We start from the raw sequence: 15,241 nt of genomic DNA, 5'->3' as shown, positions 1-15,241 counted from the left end.
TCCACTTCAGTTTCTGATCAATGAAAACCCCCAGGATTTAAAAAGTAATAAATTTAGAGTACCCAAATCTTTTTTTTTCCCAATTAAGGGGCAATTTAGCGTGGCTAATCCACCTACCCTGCACATCTTTTAGGGTTGTGGGGGTGAGACCCATTAGACACTGGAGAATGTACAACTCCACACAGAATGACCCAGGGCCGGGATCGAACCTGGGTCCTCGGCACCATGAGGCAGAAGTGCTAACCACTGCGCCACCGTGTCGCCTAATAACCCCCAGGATGATGATATTGGGGATTCGGCCATGATAATGCCAATGAATGTCAAGGAAAGATGAATACATTCTCTCTTGTTGGAAATGGTCATTGCCTGGCACTTGTGTGGCATGTTATATATGGCACTTGTCAGCCCAAGCCTGGATATTGTCCATCCTGGTCATCCTGCATTTGGACATGGGCTGCTTCAGTGTCTGAGTCGTCGCGAATGGTGCTGAACATTGTGCAGTCATCTGAAAGGTTATTGATGAAGCAGCTGAAGATGGTTGGGCCGAGGACACTACCCTGAGGAACTCCTGCAGTGATATCCTGGAGCTGAGATGATTGACCTCCAACCACCACAACCATCTTCCTTTGAGCCGGGTATGACTCCAGCCAGCAGAGAGCTTTCCCCGATTCTCATTAACTCCAGTTTTGCTGGGGCTCCTTGATGCCATACTCGGTCAAATGCTGCCTTGAAGTCAACGGCAGTCACTCTCACCGTTGGGAGTTCAGCTCTTTGTCCATGTTTGAACCATGGCTGTTACGAGGTCAGGTGAGTGACCCTGCTGACTCACGGCGCCAGGGTCCCAGGTTCGATCCCGGCCCTGGGTCACTGTCCATGTGGAGTTGGCACATTCTCCCCGTGTCTGCGTGGGTCTCACCCCCACAACCCGAAGATGTGCAGGTTAGGTGGATTGGCCACGCTAAATTGTCCCTTAACGGGAAAAAAATAATTGGGTACTCTAAAATAAAAAGAGCTGAGTGACTCTGGCAGAACCCAAACCGAGCGTCAGTGAGCTGGTTATTGCAGAGTAATTGTCGCTTGTTCGCGCTGCTGATGACTCCTTCCATCATTTTACTCATGATTGTGAGTAGACTAATTGGCCAGTAATTGGCTGGGTTGGATTTTGTTTTTGTACAGAACACACCTGGGCAGTTTTCCACATTGCCGGGTAGATGCCAGTGTTGTAGCTGGACTGGAACAGCTTGGCTAGGGACATGGCAAGTTCTGGAGCACAAGTCTTCAGTACTATTGCCAGAATATTGTCCGGGCCCATAACCTTTTGCAGTACCCAATACCTTCAGCTGTTTCTTGATATCACGTGGGGTGAATCAAATTAGCTGAAGTCTGACATCTGTGATGCTGGGGACCTCCGGAGGAGACCGAGATGGAGCATCCACTCGGCACTTCTGGCTGAAGATTGTTGCGAATGCCTCAGTCTTGACTTTAGCACATACGTGCTGGGCTCCTCCATCATTGAGGATGGGGATATTTGTGGAGCCTCCTCCTCCAGTGAGTTGTTTACTTGTCCACCACCATTCACGGCTGGATTTGGCAGGACTGCAGAGCTTTGATCTGATGCGTTCATTGTGGAATCGCTTAGCCCTGTCTATTACTTGCTGCTTATGCTGTTTGGCTCACAAGGAGTCCTGTGTTGGAGCTTCACAAGGTTGACACCTCATTTTTAGGTATGCCTGTTGCTCCTGGCATGCACTCTCCTGCACTCTCCATTGAACCAGGGTTGATCCCCTGGCTTGGTGATAATGGTAGAGTGGGGGATATGCCAGGCCATGAGGTTACAGATTGTGGTTGAAAACAATTCTGCTGCTGCTGATGGACCACAGCGCCTCGTGGTTGCCCAGTCATGAGTGACTGAATCTGATCGAAATCAATCCCACTTTGCATGGAGGTAGTGCCACTCAACACAATGGTGGGGGGGGGGGGGGGGTATCGCCAATGTGAAGATGGGACTTTGTCTCCACAGGGACTGGGCGGTGGTCACTCCTACCGATACAGTCATGGACAGATGCACCTCTGACAGGCTGATTGGTGAGAATGAGTTCATGTATGTTTATTCCTCTAGATTTGTTCTCTCACCAGCTGCTGCACCTTGGTGATGAGAGAATGAAGATTCCCCACCCTCAATGTTTCTTCCAAACGGTGTTCAACGTGGAGGACTGATTCATCAGATGAGGGAGGTCCGTTCTCAGGTCTCAGTGCCCCTATGGCATTAAAAAGTTAAAGGTCGATGTTGAGGACTCCCAGAGCAACTCCCTCCTGACCGCATACCACTGTGCCACCCACCCCCTCTGCTGGGTGTGTCCTGCCGGTGAGACAGGACATTCCCAGGGATGATGGTGTCCGGGACATTGTCTGTAAGGTGTGATTATGTGGGGATGACCAGCCAGTGAGACTTTGGCAAAGTGTTAGTAAGGAAGATGTTGCAACTTCGGCAGGGCTGGGGTTTGCGGTGCCGGGGACAATTCCGGGGATGATGCCGGGCTCGATGCCGGAGACGTCGCCGGGAGACGGCACTGTGCTCGGTGCCAGGGACGAGCTTGGTGCTGGGCTCGATGCCGGAGACGTCGCTGGGGGACGACACCGGGCTCAGTGCCGGGGACGACACCGGGCTCGGTGCGGGGGTCGATGCCGGGATCGTTGCCGGGGACGACACCGGGCTCCGTGCGGGGGACGACACCGGGCTCCGTGCGGGGGATGATGCCGGGAACGACACCGGGCTCGGTGTGGGGGGCGATGCCGGGGACGACACCGGGCTCCGTGCGGGGGACGACGCCGGGCTCCGTGCGGGGGATGATGCCGGGAACGACACCGGGCTCGGTGTGGGGGGCGATGCCGGGGACGACACCGGGCTCCGTGCGGGGGACGACGCCGGGATCGTTGCCGGGGACGACACCGGGCTCCGTGCGGGGGACGATACCGGGCTCCGTGCGGGGGACGATGCCGGGATCGTTGCCGGGGACGACACCGGGCTCCGTGCGGGGGATGATGCCGGGAACGATACCGGGCTCCGTGCGGGGGACGACACCGGGCTCCGTGCGGGGGACGATGCCGGGATCGTTGCCGGGGACGACACCGGGCTCCGTGCGGGGGATGATGCCGGGAACGATACCGGGCTCCGTGCGGGGGACGACACCGGGCTCAGTGCCGGGGATGTTGCCGGGAACGACACCGGGCTCGGTGCGGGGGACGATGCCGGGATCGTTGCCGGTGACGACACCGGGCTCCGTGCGGGGGACGACACCGGGCTCCGTGCGGGGGATGATACCGGCTGCTCCGTCCGGATCCAGTCCCTGCGCTGGCGGTTTGACACCAGGCGAGGGGCAGTGGCTGGGGTCCAGTGTGGGCCCGAGCTGACCAGCTCACAGTGACTCCCTTCCCTAAAGGACACCAGTGAACAAGATGGGCTTTCACCCAATTGACCCAGAGGGGCTTTAGTTCCAGATTTATTCATCTAGATATCCAGAAACCCTCCATGCGTCACAGCCCTGTACTGGAGGACCGCGGCCTCCTCCTCCGCGATCCCAGGGTGCCGCGGTCCGCTGCTCCTCCGCTATCCCAGGGTGCCACGGGCCGCTGCTCCTCCGCTATCCCAGGGTGCCACGGGCCGCTGCTCCTCCGCTATCCCAGGGTGCCACGGGTCGCTGCTCCTCCGCGATCCCAGGGTGCCACGGGCCGCTGCTCCTCCGCTATCCCAGGGTGCCGCGGGAGGCTTAGCTGGGCTAAGTGATTCCTGCGATGTGAAAGCTGAGGCGCCCCGGCCATGGGCAGTGAGCAAAGTGCGGCCCGGGTAAGCGGCGAGGCTCCGGGAGCAAAGCAGGCCCTTAATGCAGGAGCAGAATAGCCGCTCCCTCCGCCCCCACCTCACGCCTCGCCTCGCCTCCTGGCCAGCCCCGACCATCCTGGCCCTTCTAGTCCCGCCTCCTCCCCAAGTCCCGCCTCTTCATCCAAGCCTTCCCAGCCCCGCCCCTTCTGGACCACTCTGAGCCACGCCCTCCTTGCCACACCCACAGCCATGCCCCTCTTGGCCCCTCCCCATTCCTCTGCCCCCTCCTGGCCCCACCCCCCTGTATCCAGTTGGCGACATTTAGAACATAGAACATTACAGCGCAGTACAGGCCCTTCGGCCCTCGATGTTGCACAGTCTACTGGGACAGTAGCAGCAGCAACGGGGGCGGGGGGGGACGTTGATTATGTTTGCTTATTTTATTTTAATTTGATTTATCTAATTTTAATTTATGGTTAAGTTCTCTTGTTTGGGGGGGGGGGTGGGGGAATGTGATACATGTGATGTTACGGTATGGGGGGAATTGTGGGTGTTATGGGGCTGTTAGTTGCATATTACTGCTTTTTGCTATACTTTTTGGTATATTTTCTGTAAAAAATTCCAATAAAAATTTTTAAAAAAAGATGTTGCACCGTCTTGTGAAACCCCTCTAACGACCCTCTACACTATTCCCTTATCGTCCATATGTTTATCCAATGATCATTTGAATGTGTTTAGTGTTGGCGAGTCCACTACTGTTGCAGGCAGGGCATTCCACACCCTTACCACTCTCTGAGTAAAGAACCTACCTCTGACATCTGTCTTATATCTATCTCCCCTCAATTTAAAGCTATGTCCCCTCGTGCTGGACATCACCATCCGAGGAAAAAGGCTCTCAATGTCCACCCTATCTAATCCTCTGATCATCCTGTATGCTTCAATTAAGTCACCTCTTAGCCTTCTTCTCTCTAGCGAAAACAGCCTCAAGTCCCTCAGCCTTTCCTCATAAGATCTTCCCTCCATACCAGGCAACATCCTGGTAAATCTCTGCACCCTTTCCAATGCTTCCACATCCTTCCTATATTGCGGCGACCAGAACTGTACGCAATACTCCAAATACGGTCGCACCAGAGTTTTGTACAGCTGCAACAGGACCTCATGGCTCCGAAACTCAATTCCTCTGCCAATAAAAGCTAACACACCGTACGCCTTAACAAGCCTCTCAACCTGGGTGGCAACTTTCAGGGATCTATGTACATGGACACCAAGATCTCTCTGCTCATCCACACTACCAAGAATCTTACCATTAGCCCAGTACTCTGTCTTCCTGTTATTCCTTCCAAAATGAATCACCTCACACTTTTCTGCATTAAACTCCATTTGCCACCTCTCAGCCCAGCTCTGCAGCTTATCTATGTCCCTCTGTAACCTGCAACATCCTTCCGCACTGTTCACAACTCCACCGACTTTAGTGTCATCTGCAAATTTACTCACCTATCCTTCTACACCTTCCAGGTCATTTATAAAAATAACAAACAGCAGCGGCCCCAAAACAGATCCTTGTGGTACACCACTAGTAACTGGACTCCAGTCTGAACATTTCCCATCAACCACCACCCTTTGTCTTGTCCGTTGACCCAGTGCAGCTGTCCAGTTGCCTTGCCCCTGCTGAACCTGGTTGGATGGGTTTGTGAAAGTCTGCCTGACCTGTCCCCGGCTGCCCTGAGCTCAATTTCTCTCCTCTTCGTGTTGCAGGCTGGAGTCCCCCTGGGGAGACGTGCTCCCCTCTCGGAGTGGAAGAGCGTGCTGTCCGGAGCGGGAAGCTCCCTCTCCAGCTGGCACACCTTGGACATGTTCCAAAGAGGCCAGAGGAAGGTTCCAGAACCACTGGGTCACTCCAAGGAGCGAGTGCCCTCCAACAATTCCAGGAACACAGGATGGCCATTCCCCCAGTTCATCGCTCTCTTCTTTCCCGTGTTCCCCTACCGTTCAAGGCAGGTGCTGCAGGAATTCCAGGTACCTGCTCAGAAAGATTTCAACCCTTCCCTCAGCTTCTGCTATCGTTCAATAACCATGTTTACAGCAGAATGCATTGAAAAGACTTTATATTTTTGTACAGGAAAAACTCTCTGCCTCTCAGAAACTGTCTGTATAATATTTAAACAAAACTGCGTGGGTAAAATTCCCTTTGACATGATTTTTAGTAACATTTTGATGTTTCCCCTTGTTCTCCTAGGTTCCTGGGGTCTCTGTTCAGTTTTGTTAACTTTTTCCTTCTCGAACATCAGTCTGTCAGTCACTGTCCCAGAGAGACCGTTACATTTCTCTGGTGTGATTGAAACAACAGACGTTGGGAGTGGGCACAATGATTATTTATTGTGATGTACCCATTTTCAACTGTAATAATAACCGTACAAGCTTACAATTCTTAAATACATAAAGAGCTACTTGTTAATGGAAAGAAATGAAAGAATTACATGGAGAGCTCTACATTTGCATTTGCCTCATTTCGTCTGTGGGACAGCTCTCCCAGTTCTGGCACAAGTTTCCAGATGTATTTGAGTGGCCTCTCGTACTAGATTCTCCCACAAGGCGAAGCATTCTCCCCACATCGACCCATAGGCTTAGTCTGTCCAATCTTTCCTCGTAAGACAACCAGCCCATTCCAGTTGTTCATCGAGTAAACCTCCGAACCGCTCCCAAAGCATTTCCATCCTTCCTTAAATAAGGAGACCATCGCTGTGCGCAATACTCCAGATGTGGTCTCACCGATGCCCTGTATAACTGAGGCACGATCTCCCTAGTTTTATATTCAACTCCCCTTGCCATAAGTGATAACATCCTATTTGCTTTCCCAATTACTTGCTGTACCTGCATACTAGCCATTTGTAATTGTAGCACTTGGACCCCTAGATCCCTCTGTATCTCAGAGCTCAACAATCTCTCACCTTTTAGGAAATATGTTTAGTTTTTACACTACCAAAACTCCCCACATATTCCACTTGCCAGGGCTTTTTGCCCACTCACTTAGCCTATCAATGTCCCATTGTAGTCTCCTTACATCTTGTTCACAATTTACTTCCCTATCTATCTTTGTATAATCAGCAAATTTAACAACTGTACCTTCAGTCCCTTCATCTAAATCATTGATATAAAGTCCCTAACACTGATCTCTGTGGCACGCCGCACGTCACACCCTGCCAACCAGAATAAAAACCATTTATGTTTAGCCTCTGTTTCCTGTTAGCTACTGTTACGTTCCTAGTTGATGCTGTCACAGAATGGAATCAACTCCACCACCTCATGCGCAAGGCCTGATGTACCTTCGGCACAAAGCATACCTGACAACCAGAATGAGCGGGTTCTTCCCGGAGGTGGAGGACAAATGTGAACGGTGCCAGGGAGGCCCGGCTAACCACACCCACATGTTCTGGGTCTACCCCAGCCTTCTTTCAGGCAATGTCCAAGGTGGTGAGGGTGGAGCTGGCAGCCTTTGAGGTATCGGGCCAGCCAGAACTATTTATGGGGAAGGGAGCTAATGCCCTTGCCTTTGATTCCCTAATCGCCCGCTGGAAAATCCTGCTTGACTGGCGATCACCAGCCACCCCAGCTGCAGACTGGCTGGCAGGCCTGGCGGAATTTCTCCACCTGGAGAAGATCAAATTCGGCATCACAAAACATGGAGGCAAATCACCAACTTGTTCCAGGGCCCGTTCAAGGCCTACAGTCTATAGAGCAAGGGCCGGGCACAGGAACCAACATGACTGCAGGGAACAGAGAGGAGGAAGGGAGGGGGGGGGGGGGGGGGGGGGGGGAGGGCGGAAAGCAGCCAAAAGAGATATCAAGCGGCCCAAAGGAAGGCCACAAGAAACGGTACCCCCAACTAAACACCAAACGTGAGATTGGGGGCGGGGGGGAGAAAGGGGTGGGGCCAAACGACAAAGTGGGGAAGGGGAAAGGGTAAATAGAAGATTACCGCCCACTGTATAACAAGCAACCCAAGGAATGATCCTGAAACAACAAAAGGGGGGCGGGGGGGGGTCGATACCAAGGGAAATGTCTTGTATATTGCAACCAACGCATTACCCTTGTTGAAGTGTATAAAATGTAAATCTTTAATAAAAACATTGAGAACAGAATGGAATCCAGGCTCGGAAGATCATAACTTTTCCTTTTGTTTCAGAAAGCGTGGAGGAATGGAGCCACATGACCAAAAGAAACATGTATTAAACATGAGAAGTTTGACCATGATACAATACTCCCCCTAATCTTCACAAAAGCGCACAGTTGTCAAAGATACCACCCCACTCTGAAACCAAATGACTGCTGCCACACAACCCATCTTCCGTGGATTTCCCTCACAGATGATTGTCACATGAGGGTTTCCAAATTCCACTCCAGAAAGACATACTTTGAAATCATGTGTCAAACAGTGCTTTGCATTAAGAATCTATTCCAGGTTTTCCAGCTACCCGCTCAAATTAAGCCATTGTTCCACATTTAATAATGAACCCAGCTCCAGGCTTTCCACAGGTTCAGGTACTCAGTCCCCAACAGAATATTATTGCTTCAAACACTGGAAATAAGGACATCAAACCTGCTTCAGATATGTGGCTTGTCTGTAGCAAACCTCTTTAACCTTTTCTTCAGGTCTGACTTTAACTTTCAGAAGCGTTATCTTCTCCGTTCCTTTAACTTTACGCTTCTTGGAAATTTCTCTTCATAGTTTCCTTAACTAGCTGTCCTTTAGGTTTCCGCACTTGTTTTCTTAACCATTACTCTATGGTATGTCATTTCTTTTGGCAAAGCTGAGAGAGATGTTCCCTCTTTAGTCTTCTCTAACCAACTGCTTCTAGCAGAGTTACGAGAGCTGCCTTCTCTCTGACTACTTTTCTACAACTGCTACATATCCAGCGAAAACAAAACTCCAAAAGCTTTCCACCCTAATGGTGCCCCTGATTGCTAAGCAACAGCTTTATACTCCGGCCAGCTGGTTTACTTTTCACGCCATCTCTAAGCACAATAGAAGCACCATTTTATCTGAAACTAAAAAATCTCCAGATGTAAACACCTTTGTCTAGCATGAATCTAACTATAGATTTACCCTTCCTTATACAGAAACATTGAATTAAACCCACTTAAATCCATACCTTATTTCTAATATGTAACAATACAAATATAGATCACTTGAAACTATCTCTGTTTTCCTGACACTCGCCAACCTCTCTCCACGCCAATATGCTACTGCTTCACAATCAGCTTTTATTTTATTTTTCATCGTAACCTTTGAAGTGGCACCTTCTGAAACTCTGGGCGGGATTTACCGGCTGTTTAGGCCGGAGCCCGGGTTTCCTGGCAACTATGGAAATCCCATTGACAGCGTCGGGATCGGTAGACCCGCCGCTGGCGGGCTGCCTCTGCTGCTGAAAAACACGTGGTGGGACTGGGTGAGTAAACCCCGCCCTCTAAATACAGTGCATCTACCAGTTCTTGTTTATCCACCACATATGTTACTCCTTCAAAGAAGTCTGATGAATTTGTTGACCATGATTTCCCTTTCACCAAACCATGTTGACTCCGCCTGATTGCCTGGAATTTTTCCAAGGGCCTGTGAGAACAGCTTTAATAATGGCTTCTGACATTTTCCCTATCAATGTTCGGCTGGGACAGGTTTAGCTCACTGGGCTAAATCGCTGGCTTTTAAAGCAGGCCAGCAGCACGGTTCGATTCCCGTACCAGCCTCCCCGGACAGGCGACTAGGGGCTTTTCACAGTAACTTCATTGAAGCCTACTCGTGACAATAAGCGATTTCTATTATATTTTATATAACTGGCCTGTAATTTCCCACTTTCTGCCCCCCTCCTTACGTTTCTTATTTTTCCGATCTAACAGAAACTTCCCTCAATCTAGGGAAGTTTGGAAAATGAAAACTCGTGCATTAACTATCTCATTAGTTACTTTCAAGACCTTGGGGTGAAATCCATCAGGACCCGGGGATGTGTCAGTACGCAGACCCATCAATTTGCTCAATACCACTTCCCCGACGATTGTAATTTTCCCCAATTCCTGTGTCCCTTCCATTTCTTTTTTAAACTTTTTTCCAATTAAGGGACAAATGTTAGCGTGGCCAATCCACCTACCCTACACATCTTTGGGCTGTGGGGGTGAGACGCACGCAAACACGGGGAGAATGTGCAAACTCCACACGGACACTGACCCAGAGCCGGGATCAAACCCGGGTCCTCGGCGCCATGAGGTAGCAGTGCTAACCACTGCGCTACCGTGCCTCCTGTTAGAATTTTATAAGTTTCTATGAAATCCCCTCTCACTATTCTAAATTCCAATGAATATAATCCTAATGACGTAGTCTCTCCCCATAAGACAGTCCCGCCATCCCAGGAATCAGCCTGGTAAATCTTTGCTTCACTCCCTCCATAGCAAGAACAACCTTCGAAGATAAGGACACCAAACTGCACACAATACTCCAGCTGTGGCCTCACCAATGCCCTATACAATTGCAGTAAAACATCTCTATTCCTGTACTCAAATCCTCTCTATGAAGACCAACATACCACTTGCCTTTTTTACTGCCTGCTGTAGCTGTACGCTTACTTTCAGCGACTGATGCACGAGGACACCAAGGTCTCTCTGACTACACACCTCTCTCATTTACATTCATTGAAATAATAATCTGCCTTCCTATTTTTGTTACCGAAGCGGATAACTTCACAGTTACCCACATTATACAGCATCTGCCATGCATGTGCCCACTCACTCAGTCGTGGTCTTTGTGATGTAACTGTGGATCTTTGCGCTTTTCCTTCTTCAGGATATTGAGTTCATTGCGAAAGGCTCCTTTGGACCGATTCTGAAAGTTTGTCAAAGGAGTGATGAGCAGATCTATGCTGTAAAGGTAATTATCAAAGCAGGTTAACAGCATGGGTTAGATACAGAGTAAAGCTCCCCAGCACTGTCCCCATCAAACACACCCAGGACAGGTACAGCACGGGGTTAGATACAGAGTAAAACTCACTCTACACTGTCCCCATCAAACACTCCCAGGACAGATACAGCACGGGGTTAGATACAGAGTAAAGCTCCCCCAACACTGTCCCAATCAAACACTCCCAGGACAGGTACAGCACGGGGTTAGATACAGAGTAAAGCTCACTCTACACTGTCCCCATCAAACACTCCCAGGACAGATACAGCACGGGGTTAGATACAGAGTAAAGCTCCCCCAACACTGTCCCCATCAAACACTCCCAGGACAGGTACGGCACGGGGTTATTTACAGAGTAAAGCTCCCTCAACACTGTCCCCATCAAACACTCCCAGGACAGGTACAGCACAGGATTAGATACAGAGTAAAGCTCCCTCTGCACCGTCCCCGTCAAACACTCCCAGGGCAGGTACAGCACGGGGGTTAGATACAGAGTAAAACTCCCTCTACACCGTCCCCATCAAACACTCCCAGGACAGGTACAGCACGGGGTTAGATACAGAGTAAAGCTCCCTCTACACTGTCTCCATCAAACACTCCCAGGACAGATACAGCACGGGGTTAGATACAGAGTAAAGCTCCCTCCACATTGTCCCCATCAAATGCTCCCAGGACAGGTACAGCACGGGGTTAGATACAGAGTAAAGCTCCCTCTACACTGTCCCCATCAAACACTCCCAGGACAGGTACAGCACGGGGTTAGATACAGAGTAAAGCTCCCTCTACACTGTCCCCATCAAACACTCCCAGGACAGGTACAGCACGGGGTTAGATACAGAGTAAAGCTCCCTCTACACTGTCCCCATCAAACACACCCAGGACAGGTACAGCACGGGGTTAGATACAGAGTAAAGCTCCCTCTGCACTGTCCCAATAATGTCCTTTAGCTTCAGCTGAAACAGGTCACCCATGTGTGGAGTATTTCTGACATTTCCATTTTCCACATCAGCCTCCTGTTTATTGCGAGTTGAATATGTAGATGTTGACAGTCTGTCTTGCTGTAATGAAATGATGTCCCCATTCCCGGTCACCCTGTCACCAATGCTGACCCCCCCACAGGTGCTGCTGAAAGCGGAGGTTGTTCGACAGGGGATCCTGCAGCAGTGTAAAGATGGAGTCATCATTCAGGTACTTAACCCTTGTGCAGTTTGTGTGTCTCTGCTGCCGCCACCATGTTCTGCCGCCCCCCCCCCACCCCACCTCAGCCACAGACATTGGCCCCTCACTTTCTCCCCCATCCCCTGCACCCCCTCCCCAGTCCAGCCAGCGCTCCGATTATCCACCTTTCTATTTTAGCTGCCCTGGTCTGAGGATGGGACCAGTCTTCAGCTCAGTGAGAGTACAGCTGCTGCTGATGTAACTGCGCCCCCCCCCCCCCCCCACACACCACTCTGTACAGTCAAGAGATCAACACAATATTTTTGTGGATTCATCTAAATAAATCTCCACCCTGGTTCCTCACTGAAAATTCTAGCTCTGAGTGTTGGCGGGATGTTTGACTGTGTGTGGCATTGTGGGCTATCCTGATTGTGATCCGATTCCCAGACTCATTCACACAGGATTTCCAGACACCCAGTGCGAAACGATCCTCCACCTAACCTACGGAACCATGGCCGGAATTCTCCAATATTGGGATCCTCTGTTCCTGATGGCAGTTGGCCGCCGCTGTTTTCCCGGCGGTACGGGCTGGCTTCAGTGGGAAATCCCCATGGATGAATGGCTGGCGCGAGGATCCCGTCACCAGGGAACTGCGCATCGCCGGGAAACACCGGGTGGCTGGGGGAACGGGGCAATGTGGCCGCCAAGATTCCTTCCCACTGGACTGGGTGATTCCAAGCTGGGACACGCGTGTGCGTGCCTGAGGACAAAACTGGCTGTATGTTCCCACTGACCCGTTAGTGAGTGGGTCAGAGGTGGAGGGTGGGGAGAGCTGCTGTGTGTCTGTCTGGAGAGAAACTTCAAAATTGCTCTTTTTAACCTCTTCCCCCCCCCCCCCCCTCCTGCAATTGGGCTCCGTCGTGAGTAAATGTCACCCCCACCCCCCCCCCCCCCAGCTTGTTCTTCCCTACCCACCCCCAAGCAGGTGACTTCCCACCCCACCTCATGCCCCCCCCACCTTGTTTTGGCCCCTTCCCACCCTGTGGCTCCCCCCCACCCCGTGGCTCCCCCCCCCACCTCATGCCCCCCCCCACCGTGTTTTGGCCCCTTCCCACCCTGTGGCTCCCCCCCCCCACCCCGTGGCTCCCCCCCCCCCCCCACCTCGTGGCTCCCCCCCCCACCTCGTGGCTCCCCCCCCACCTCGTGGCTCCCCCCCTCCCACCTTGTGCCCCCCCTCCCACCTTGTGCCCCCCTCCTCCCAGCTCGTGGCCCCTTCCCACCTCGTGCCCCCCCCCCTCGTGCCCCCCTCCCACCTCGTGCCCCCCTCCCACCTCGTGCCCCCCCTCCCACCTCGTGTCCCACCTCGTGCCCCCCCCACCCACCTCGTGCCCCCCCCACCCACCTCGTGCCCCCCCCACCCACCTCGTGCCCCCCCCACCCACCTCGTGCACCCCCTCCCACCTCGTGTCCCCCCCCCACCTCGTGCCCCCCTCCCACCCTCGTGCCCCCCTCCCACCTCGTGCCCCCCCTCCCACCTCGTGTCCCACCTCGTGCCCCCCCCCCACCTCGTGCCCCCCCCACCCACCTCGTGCCCCCCCCACCCACCTCGTGCACCCCCTCCCACCTCGTGTCCCCCTCCCACCTCGCGCCCCCCCTCCCACCTCGTGTCCCACCTCGTGCCCCCCACCTCGTGCCCCCCCACCTCGTGCCCCCCTCCCACCTCGTGTCCCACCTCGTGCCCCCCACCTCGTGCTCCCCCTCCCACCTTGTGCTCCCACCTCGTGCCCCCTCCCACGTGCCCCCACCTCCCACCTCGTGCCCCCCCACCTCGGCCCCCCCCTCCCACCTCGTGCCCCCCCTCCCACCTCGTGCCCCCCTCCACCTCGTGCCCCCCCCTCCCACCTCGTGCCCCCCCCTCCCACCTCGTGCCCCCCCCTCCCCCCTCGTGCCCCCCCCTCCCACCTCGTGCCCCCCCTCCCACCTCGTGCCCCTCCTCCCACCTCGTGCCCCTCCTCCCACCTCGTGCCCCTCCTCCCACCTCGTGCCCCTCCTCCCACCTCGTGCCCCTCCTCCCACCTCGTGCCCCTCCCCCCACCTCGTGGCTCCCCCCCCCACCTCGTGGCTCCCCTCCCACCTTGTGCCCCCCCCTCCCACCTTGTGCCCCCCCTCCCACCTTGTGCCCCCCTCCTCCCAGCTCGTGTCCCCCTTCCACCTCGTGTCCCACCCACCTCGTGCCCCCCCCCACCTCGTGCCCCCCACCCACCTCGTGCCCCCATCCCACCTCGTGCCCCCCCATCCCACCTCGTGCCCCCCCATCCCACCTCGTGCCCCCCCTCCCACCTCGTGCCCCCCCTCCCACCTCGTGCCCCCCCTCCCACCTCGTGCCCCCCCCTCCCACCTCGTGCCCCCCCTCCCACCTCGTGCCCCCCCTCCCACCTCGTGACCCCCTCCCACCTCGTGACCCCCTCCCACCTCGTGCCTCCCTCCCACCTCGTGCCCCCCCACCTCGTGCCCCCTCCCACCTCGTGCCCCCCTCCCACCTCGTGCCCCCCCTCCCACCTCGTGCCCCCCCTCCCACCTCGTGCCCCCCTCCCACCTCGTGCCCCCCCTCCCACCTCGTGCCCCCCCTCCCACCTCGTGACCCCCCTCCCACCTCGTGACCCCTCTCCCACCTCGTGCTCCCACCTCGTGCCCCCCCCCACCTCGTGCCCCCCCCACCTCGTGCCCCCCCTCCCACCTCGTGCCCCCCCACCTCGTGCCCCCCCTCCCACCTCGTGCCCCCCCACCTCGTGCCCCCCCACCTCGTGCCCCCCCCACCTCGTGCCCCCCTCCCACCTCGTGCCCCCCTCCTCCCACCTCGTGCCCCCCTCCTCCCACCTCGTGCCCCCCTCCTCCCACCTCGTGCCCCCCTCCTCCCACCTCGTGCCCCCCTCCTCCCACCTCGTGCCCCCCTCCTCCCACCTCGTGCCCCCCTCCTCCCACCTCGTGCCCCCCTCCTCCCACCTCGTGCCCCCCTCCTCCCACCTCGTGCCCCCCTCCTCCCACCTCGTGCCCCCCTCCCCCCAGCTCGTGGCCCCCATCCCACCAGCTCGTGGCCCCCCTCCCACCCCGTGGCCCCCCTCCCACCCCGTGGCCCCCCATCCCACCTCGTGGTTACCGTCTCTTCCTGGAGCTGGAGGAGGTCTGGCTGGCTGACCTTACTCCTGATCCAGAAACCAGGCTTGTGTTCTGGCCACTTTAGAACATTGAGGAATAAACGTTTTAAAAATAAATTTTGAGTACCCAATTCTATTTTTCCAATTAAGGGGCAATTTAACATG

At 54.6% G+C, this 15,241-nt stretch overlaps 1 protein-coding gene across 4 annotated transcripts in view; it reads left to right on the top strand.

Moving 5' to 3' along the window:
* The first annotated feature begins 3,623 nt into the window (after positions 1-3,623).
* The window catches only part of LOC119975145 (ribosomal protein S6 kinase-related protein-like), a 30,008-nt gene continuing 18,390 nt past the window's right edge, over positions 3,624-15,241 (top strand). For 3 of the 4 annotated variants that reach the window (XM_038814719.1, XM_038814720.1, XM_038814718.1), the window contains exons 1-4: positions 3,624-3,844; positions 5,576-5,836; positions 10,650-10,733; positions 11,883-11,951. In XM_038814719.1, the coding sequence (XP_038670647.1) occupies positions 3,818-3,844; positions 5,576-5,836; positions 10,650-10,733; positions 11,883-11,951 (441 nt within the window). In that variant the 5' untranslated portion in view covers positions 3,624-3,817. The remainder of the gene's footprint in view (positions 3,845-5,575; positions 5,837-10,649; positions 10,734-11,882; positions 11,952-15,241) is intronic. The other variant, XM_038814721.1, reaches the window with a different exon arrangement.

This window comes from Scyliorhinus canicula, chromosome 12, assembly GCF_902713615.1.
Source record: "Scyliorhinus canicula chromosome 12, sScyCan1.1, whole genome shotgun sequence".
Classification (NCBI taxonomy): Eukaryota; Metazoa; Chordata; class Chondrichthyes; order Carcharhiniformes; family Scyliorhinidae; genus Scyliorhinus; species Scyliorhinus canicula.
This window is presented reverse-complemented; position numbering and strand designations above follow the sequence as displayed.